General features: G+C 31.9%; 1 protein-coding gene across 1 annotated transcript; it reads left to right on the top strand.

The window, feature by feature from the left end:
* Positions 1-308: 308 nt before the first annotated feature.
* Positions 309-5,647, top strand: LOC123543476 (guanylate-binding protein 2-like; the record flags this gene model as incomplete). The annotated part of the gene is made up of 7 exons (XM_053535975.1): positions 309-426; positions 658-670; positions 1,396-1,515; positions 1,687-1,803; positions 2,825-2,951; positions 4,290-4,399; positions 5,281-5,647. Coding segments are annotated over exons 1-7 (972 nt in total), but the record flags the coding sequence as incomplete, so codon positions are not given.
* Between the last annotated feature and the right edge of the window lie 3,658 nt (positions 5,648-9,305).

Below are 9,305 nucleotides of genomic sequence, written 5' to 3'. Positions count from 1 at the left end.
AGGAAAAGAACTTTAATCTTTTTTCCTTGTGGTTTGGTGTATATTGAGTTGCGCTGATGCTAACTTGTGCAGACAGAAAAGATATATTTTCATATTTGAGTTGTGTAATCATTGTTATCGCCTGGGAATACACCTATTTCAGACATGCGATTAATATAGCATCATTAAATATACATAGTTACGATGTGCAATCACAGCACCAATTTACATATAAGACATTATCCATTATTTTACATTTGTTTATATATGGTAATTTCCTTATACACAGTTGAAGATTATATGATTATTATTTCAATCTTTATAGAGAGATGAGCGGGATATTTGAGAAATCTATGGAATTAAAAGATGTAAAAGAATGTCATGTTGCAGTTGCAGAAGACGCAATAATGGACCACAATAATGTTCCTGGAGAAGATGGCGACAAAGGTTATGTACAATAGAAGCGGCAAGTATTCCTGAAAGAGAAGTTGACTCCTTAATGCATAAATAGTGATATTGCACGATTTCTGATGTAAACGCCGATTATTAGTTTGTGCTATTGACCAGTCTATATTTCAACACTAAATTCTATTTGACTGAGGTTTTGCTTTGCGATTTGCTCCATTTGCAATTAATGCCACAGTTTATCTGTACCTCTCTAAAATATTAATATTTCAGATGTGAAGCTAGTGTATTCATTTATCTGAACAATCGAGGAAAATCTGGTTTTCTTATTTGCATTTTGTGTTGCAGTTCACCTCTACAAAATTAATACGAAATATCCATATCTAAGGATTATTTATTTTATACTTTTTCTTTTTAGACTTTCAAACCACAATAAACGTCCGGATTCAAATTATATATTTCCCCACAAAACGCCATTGTCGTCCAATATCTATCTATATATATCGAGAGAGTTAGAATGATCACAAATTAAATCATTTAAACTGAGGATATGATAATGTCGAAATTAATTATACATGAAAAATTACCTTTCCCATAGGATCATTTATCTGTATGTAAGGAGTTTCTATTAAGAAAACTGAGGTGTACGTGATGTTTTATGTGTACAAATATAACCGCTAATCCTGTAATCACATGCGATCTGCCTATTGTTCAATATATTCGATGCCCAATAAATATGTGTACGAACTTTGCCGAAAGTCATGAAAATGTAAATAAACACTTAAATTTACTGGTCGGCAAAATTTAAAACAGAATCTGCAAACCTTTTTGTTTCAGTAAAAAAGCTAAAAAAAATAGCTTGAGCGTAAATACTTGAAGATTGACAATGTCTTTTGTTCTAAATTGACTTCTGTATTTTATAAAAAATGTACCTGATATTAAAAAAATACTACCTTTACACACAGCGACTGCGGCTTTAAGTTTAAAATAATATTGTTTTATTTGTTTTAGGAAATTGGTTGGTATATCTGGAAAACCGTGTTTAACATCTGACAAGGATGGGCATCTAGCAGTTGTTGGAGGCAAATCAAATGATCTAGAGGAACTACCTGGAAATGATGGCAAAAAAGGGTAAGCATCTAAGGGTAACCACTACAAGAAGGAAATATTAATATTCAGATATAATCTATATTTGTTAATTGAATTCTGTAAAATTTCACTTAATGATATAAGCATATTTCTAGTGAATCGGTGTAGATATTTAAGTTAAAGTTTACATAAAAGATGCATTAGTATTTCTAGGGAAACAATGGTGTCATTTGAAGGACCAATGACCTTTGAATGTATCAAGGATGACCAAAATGTAGTTGTAGAAGATGAAGAAAATGAGAATATGTCAGAAGACATTGACAAAAATGGGTAAGCACAATAGAAACGACAGTTTGTCAAGAAAGAGAATTAAATCATGCCTGATCGTTTTGTTTATGTAATTTGCTTAATGTGCAATTAGCGTGACCGTTTGTACATTTTCGTATTTCAGACGTGTTTGTTCTTTTATGTAACTTGTTTTGTAGACTATAGAAGCTTACATTAATATTATTTAAATATACCTAGGGATTCGATTGCGATATTTAATAAACCTATGTGTTTAATTACTACAACGGATGGTCATCTTGGGGTAGTAGAAGATACAGTAATGGATCTTGAGAAAAAAGATAGATCGTTGAATGTTGTTGCCATAGCAGGTCTATATAGAACAGGAAAATCGTACCTGATGAACCGTTTGGCCGGCAAGACATCTGGTATGGTTTTAGTATCATCATAAATATGTATATCTAGCATTTTTTTCATAGATCTACCTTTTATTATTTTAGGTACTGTGAACGAAATAAATTTCAGTAGTAATTCAGCTAGAAATCAACGAAAGGTAGATTATTTTCCTTTGAGTTGTTAATAGCATTTTTGACTATAATAATAAATCTTGAAACGTGTGTTCTTTTAGTACATAAAATGTGTTGCATCAATTAAAATGTAACACACCACTTAAACCAGCGATTGTTTCACTGAGGAACATTCATCGGACACATTTGATCAGAAGAATTTATTATTGAACATTTTCTTTTAAAATTAATTTTAATCATTTTTGTAAATAAAATCTTGACAAAGTAAATATCTTTTCCGAAAAAAATGCATTTATTAAACATTGCCTTATATGCCAGAAGTTTTATGTGCGGTAAAATAACTAAATTGTATATAAAATTAAAAATTAGTTTGTGCAAACAATCTCGGAAATTAAACAATCATGACATTTAAATCGTTATCCAGTTGTTGATTTCTTTTTTCAGACGAATGGATAACTCAAGTATGTTACTTGTCAGCATGCATACTGGAGTTATCTTGTTTTCAGTCATTTATTCATGAATGTATAAACACTGTTAAGATTTATTCTTGGAAGTTCAATAGAATCATCAACGAAAGGTATATGGGCTTGGTGTAGAAAGCATGCTACGAAAGAATCTCAAGTTCTGCTGCTGTTAGATACTGAAGGTCTAGGAGATGTCAGAATGGTGAGACAATTAAACTTAGTAGCAGGGTAAATACTAGATATCAATTAACTTTCTCAGAATAAAAGACATCTATAAATAGTAGATGTATTTGAAATACATAATGTCTTGCAACACGACGTAATTAGTTTCTTGGTGTTAATAGTTGCAAGCAATACTTAATAACAGCCATTTTAAATAAAAGATATTTCAATAGATAGATTTTTTTTTGGTAAGGAGTGCACATACATGGACATTTAAAATCAGCATGTATAGTAAATACAATATAGTAACATACATGTAATACATACATGAACTTATAATTAGCCACGACAGGCACGCCGTCACTAAGGTTACACAAAAAAGAGCAAACTCCTATTTCCATTGTCGTCCTTTATGTTAGTAGCATGACATAGACAAGCATAACAGAGTTTAGAGAAATATGTGACTGGATGGAATTCGAAATTGCACAACTATATCAATTAAATAATTATGTGACTAGATGGACATTGCACAACTATATCAAAAAGTAAAATGCGAGCTTAAGTTAAACAATTTAAAAAAAAGTAATTTGAATAGTTATTTAAACACATTAAAGTAATTATGTTAAACTGTCTAGTAAATAATTCTTTACTAATGCTTTAAAAACAGGTAATTTCTCAGTCTGTGCTATACTAGCAGGCAACTTATTCCATAGGGAAATACCGGAAAAGAAAAAGGACTTTAACCCAAAACCTTTGATCTTTGGAACTGCAAAAGCCCCTTTGTGATTCACCTTGTCCTATATGAATGCACAGTAGTCTGGGGGATAAAATTGTCTCCCATGTAGTTCGGGGCCAAGGCATTTCTTTATTTTAAAAACATGACACAGGATAAACTGGTCTACATGTTTATTGACGGGTAACTAGTAGAGAGATTTAAAGTGCTCTGGGCCAATGTGCGACCTAGCATAAAGGTCCAGAACAAACTCATTAAGTTATTTTGTGTGGTTTGGAGCTCGGATTTAAGTAACTGAGTCAGACCATGATACCATATAGATCATTTTTTCCCATACATAGGTGTATGTTCTAAAATGTAATGAAAGTGTGAGTCAATAAACCAGTACATACATATTTTTTTTGGATTTAACGTCGCACCGACACATGATAGGTCATATGGCGACTTTCCAGCTTTTTAATGCTTGAAGAAGACCCCAGGTGCCCCTCCGTGCATTATTTCATCACGAGCTGGGAACCTGGGTAGAACCACCAAGCTTCCGTAAGCCAGCTGGATGGCTTCCTCACATTATATAAAATTAAGAAAATTAATAATTTTTCCTGAATATTTATCTACATGTATGAAATTCTTGAATCTGATTTTCAGGGCAGCATCGATCATGACAACAAAATATTTACCATTGCAACTCTTCCCAGTAGCACACTCGTATATAACACGATGTCTTCCTTCAACCAAGAGGCAATTGAGAAACTTACGTATCCTTACTACATTGTTTCTTTGTTTATTCTGGTAACAAGACAGAATAAAACAAGATCTAGCTTTAAATAGCAAAGCATTTTTCTCAATTATTCAAGCAAAACAGCGTACCTTGATCCCAGAAGCCAGCTTCATAGCTGTACAAATTGATAGAGAAATTGTTTAAAGGAGGTGTCTTAACAATTTTGGCCACGAAATTGTCCCTTTATGGTGCAAATACATCGGTTACTTCAAAGATTAACGATGTATGCCTATTTACTATCGCTGCGAGTTTAAAATAATATAATAATATATGTTCAGTATGAAAAACTTACTGTACTATTGGTCGAAAACTTAGGAATGGACTGCTGTTAAAACTACGCAACAGTAAATCACTTAACACATAAAAAAATCTTAAGACACCGTATTTCAGAGACTTCATGTCATTGCTTTAAATTTTTTTATAACTTCTATGCGATAGAAGCAGATGATAGTTTTTAATATTTTAAAAGGTTTACATGTCAACATTTGTATTTTCAAGGTTTGTTTAATTAAACGTAATTTCAGGTACAGGCTCTATGGGTAGGGTAGTGTGTAGTCTTTTTTTCTTTCAAATGGTCTGTGATGGCACTATTAACCAGGGGGATTGAACCTCTATATGCAGCCCGTCTGGGTATATCATGTAAGGCTTTAAACACTGGTATTCGCAAAGGGGGTATAAAAGCCTCAGGGGGAAGGGTGCTGTCATGGCTATATGTTATATAAGACTGTTATTATTATTATTATTGTTGTTGTCATTGTTATTAGAATTATGTACAACGCCATTGAATTATGTAATTGTATCAAAACAGGCGTTTAACCATTATCAGTTTACTAAAAGCAATTGCCTTGACACCGTGAGGTACATAACCATGTTGTCAAGTAATCTGAAAGTTACGCCAAGTAGTTCCTCCGATGACCTGTTTGATTGCATTATGCCACATTTTGTACTCTGCCTAAGGGATTTTAATCTAGCGTTACGAATTGATGGAGAGGAGATTACGGAGGATGAATACCTAGATGATTGTCTCCAGACAAAAGAAGTAAAATCGCTTGAAGACGAGAAATACAACCGACCTAGAGAATGCATTAAGAAGTATTTTACACGTAGGAAGGTGTTCACATTCGACAGACCAGCAGGAAGAAGTGTCATGAGACGCTTAGACTCAGCTCGAGATGAAGACCTTAACGAGGATTTTATCCAAGAAACAGAGCGGTTCATGTCTTATGTATATTCTAAACAATTTAAATTAAAACTAAAAAAATTGCCAGTGACAGGCAGTAGTAAGTAGTTTTCATGTTTCAATGCAAGCTTTAAATGCATATGATGTACCTCACATTTCTACTAAGAAATTAAAACGATTGCAAATAAATCATTTAAACATTCATGAGATAAGTGTAATACATGTCAATTCACAATGAATACATTATATTAGCTGCCTCAATGATCATTTGTCTCATAAGTAAAACCATATGAAAGGATTGTCTATGATTTAAATCACGCGTACAATGTGAAATGTTTAGCACTGTAAATTATATTTTGATGATTAAATATAAGTTTTAGAGAAACGGACATGTTATATTGATTTAAAAGTATGTTCTGGCAATCTTTTCTTTGTGTAGTGTTGGCAAATATTCTCAGAATTTACGTGAAAGCAATGAATGAAGGCAGTGCTAGCAACACTGCGCACCAAATTAGTATTTTATACAGACAATAAAATTGAAAAAGCCGCAGAGGTAAAATACTTTATGCATGCAATCCTTCTAGCTAATTTGCAATAACTGTGTGTTTTGAAATGCTTTTAGTTATGAAATGTCAACTATGAAAATAACATTTTACTTTTTTTATTTTTCAAATTAAACCATTATTAATTTCATAATAGTATATACTAGTAAGACATTCATACGAAATTGTACGTAAGTTTGTCATATATTTCGTAAAATGATATAGTAAATATAAATAAACTATATTTACATTCTATGGGTACAAGGACATCTTCTCGATATAATTTAAAATTAATTGCTTAACCTGGTTTTGTTAAAAAAAAAAATAAACTAATATAAGCGGTTTTGGCAAAATTCGTGAGGACAGTTACAGTTAAAGGGTATTATAATCACCAAACCGTGCATTTTTTGTTATTGTTGTGCTACATATGCTCTTATTGATGTCGTTTAACTAGTTTTTACAGCTTAAATCTTTCTCATAACGGCTGTTACAGTTCAAATTTATTTTTGAGACTGATAAGTTTTCATTTTCTTCCTTGGGAAGTACAATTAAGTACAGTTACATTTTAATTGAAAAGCAGCAACAAAATCACTGTAACAAAATTATCCATGATACCTAAAATATAACCAGCGCGAATGCTAAATTCAGTAAATATGGTAGAACAAAAGGTAAAAATGACACGATTATGTTACATTTTCTGTCATCGAAATGAAAGGACGAACATCTACAATTAAGCATAAAAATATCGTATTTATATCCTTTTAATTTACATTTAGAATTACAAAAAGAAAGCTAACAAAGTAATTAACGTTAATCTAATTAACTTTCTCCATTTTTTATCTTTTTACTATCGTTTGGATTATACAGGCGACAGCACATTTATTTGGTAGTTGCTTTAGTTCATTGTCACAAGAAATCAACTCAACCTTACGTAATATGTCAGCATTTTTGTACTTTTCCCAGCCAGTTGTAAGTTGTGTTCCATCCTGATTCCGCGACATAATTTGTTATGTTATGTAGTTCAAAGATTAATATTTCCCAACTATATTTTTTATTGAAATCATGATAATATTTAATTCTGCAGCTTGATTTACCTAAGGTTTTCCGGTTATTCCTCAGTTGTTTACTTTTTACGTGTTTTTCTTTCTTTTTCTGAACTTCAGCGTGTGTTTGTGTGGTAAACAAAGCAAGCTTCTGGTCATTCAACGAACTGACGGCATTGACTTGAAAAGTTTTAGAAGTGCATACTTAACTACTGTCATTTGCCACTAAATGTTGGTCGCGGGTCGTATTTTTTTTTTAATTATCGAAATGCAGATTTTGTTTTTAAAAACAAAATGGCACCGTGTTGATTTCACTGATTCAATGACCAATATTCGATACCATAGTGTATAAGTGCTCATGGTTATTTTGCGGATGCATCGTATACATACGCGGTGGCCTAAATTTATCCGAATTTTGTCAGGGAGTGTCGGTCTTATTGAATATATAGGCATGCAAAATAGTTAATTCGTTGATATTCACAATGTTACAAAATAAAAAGACAACTAGTTTGTTTTCAGTCAAATATCGTTACGGTAATATATTTTCACCGCTTAAGGAGACATATCAGTATTTTTGGGAAGGCGGAACACTGAAAACAAACAAATGTCCACTATATGTTAATGATAGGAAATTATTTAAAAGTACTTAATAATTTAACCTAAATTGTACGAATGTTTTGAACATAATTTCATTGCGTTGTCAGGCATTATTATGAATTAACATATGTTAAACAAAAAAGTTAGCTCTTAGACTACATGCCTATTGAAATTTCTTAAAAGGTTAACTAGATATCAGATACTAAGTATCACACTCTAAAATATAAAATATAATTGAAATGAAGTTGAAAGTTGAAATAAAATCGATGGATATCTTTAAATTTAGTGTTAGCTCAGAACAATACATTGCAAATTTTATCAAAAATAACTGTGCCTTATGCTGTCTACCGTAATACTGATAACAGAAACAAAGTACCGACGTTTTTGTGCCCTGTCTAAAAGGGCTTTCAATATTCTATTGATATTCCTACTGTTGAAATCACTACTGGATGCACATACCATTAAACATGGTTCAAAAACCCTATAAGCTACCCATTAAAATAGGAAAAAACGTTAATTAACCCCATTAATTCTTGCACCACTTTATTTAACAGGTTTCACAATATTTATGGGTTACATGTTAAAATACCACTAAATCACCCATTTTTGACCATGAATCATGCCATTAAAAATTAAGTTTGGTAGCTAAAAAAGTTAATGGCTTTGAAAAAATAGTGAAATTCTGTACATTTTGAATTTAACAGGATTATTCATGGCCCTTAAATTTGATTTAATGCCCATTAAATGTTTAGGTTCTGTATGATTTCATTTAAGAGTAAACTTAATGGCCCTTAACAGCAATGTGATATTCATTAAATCCTTCATTCTGTAAAATGTGATTCGTATATTTTCTGTTTTTGGTTTTTGGCTTGCACTCCCATCGAATGCTTATAATTCAAGTCCTATATTATAGTGATGTTCCGATTGTCGCCGACAATCAATTGTCGATCATTTAATGAGCCAAAGTCGCCGACATCGATTATGAACTTGCATAATCGATTATTTGACAATAAGGCTAGTTTAAAGCATATTTGGGAGTAACGCATCTTTTTGGTGGTATTTCCTCTTTAGGTTCATTTCTTTTCCACTCAAAATGGAGGCAAAGCATACTGCATTCGATCAAAATAATAATGCAACAATCAAAGCTATATGCCCCTATCCAGGGAATACTATACCGCCAGTATGGAAGTATTTTAGATTCTACAAGATATGTAAAGGTGCATCAGTGAAAGAAAACTAAAAATTGTGTGTTTTGTTTGCCGATTATGCAATAAAAACCGCAAATAATGGTAGGCCTACCCCTCCCACTTTCGTAATGTAGGTTGATTTACTTCATAATTTCAATCAGCATTTTGCTTCTAGATATTTTTGATATACAGTTGTAGATGTGTAATTTAATAAACAAGAAATAATTATAAATAGAAAACAGAAATAAAAAATTGGAGGGCATTGAAGTTAGAACCAATAATAAAATGTGCAAATAAGTGTTTTAGGTCTGACAGCATGGTCAGTTTCTCATGG

The sequence above is a fragment of the Mercenaria mercenaria genome, unplaced genomic scaffold, assembly GCF_021730395.1.
Source record: "Mercenaria mercenaria strain notata unplaced genomic scaffold, MADL_Memer_1 contig_620, whole genome shotgun sequence".
NCBI lineage: Eukaryota > Metazoa > Mollusca > Bivalvia > Venerida > Veneridae > Mercenaria > Mercenaria mercenaria.
The sequence above is the reverse complement of the archived record's forward strand: the minus strand, read 5'-3'. Positions and strand labels throughout refer to the sequence as shown.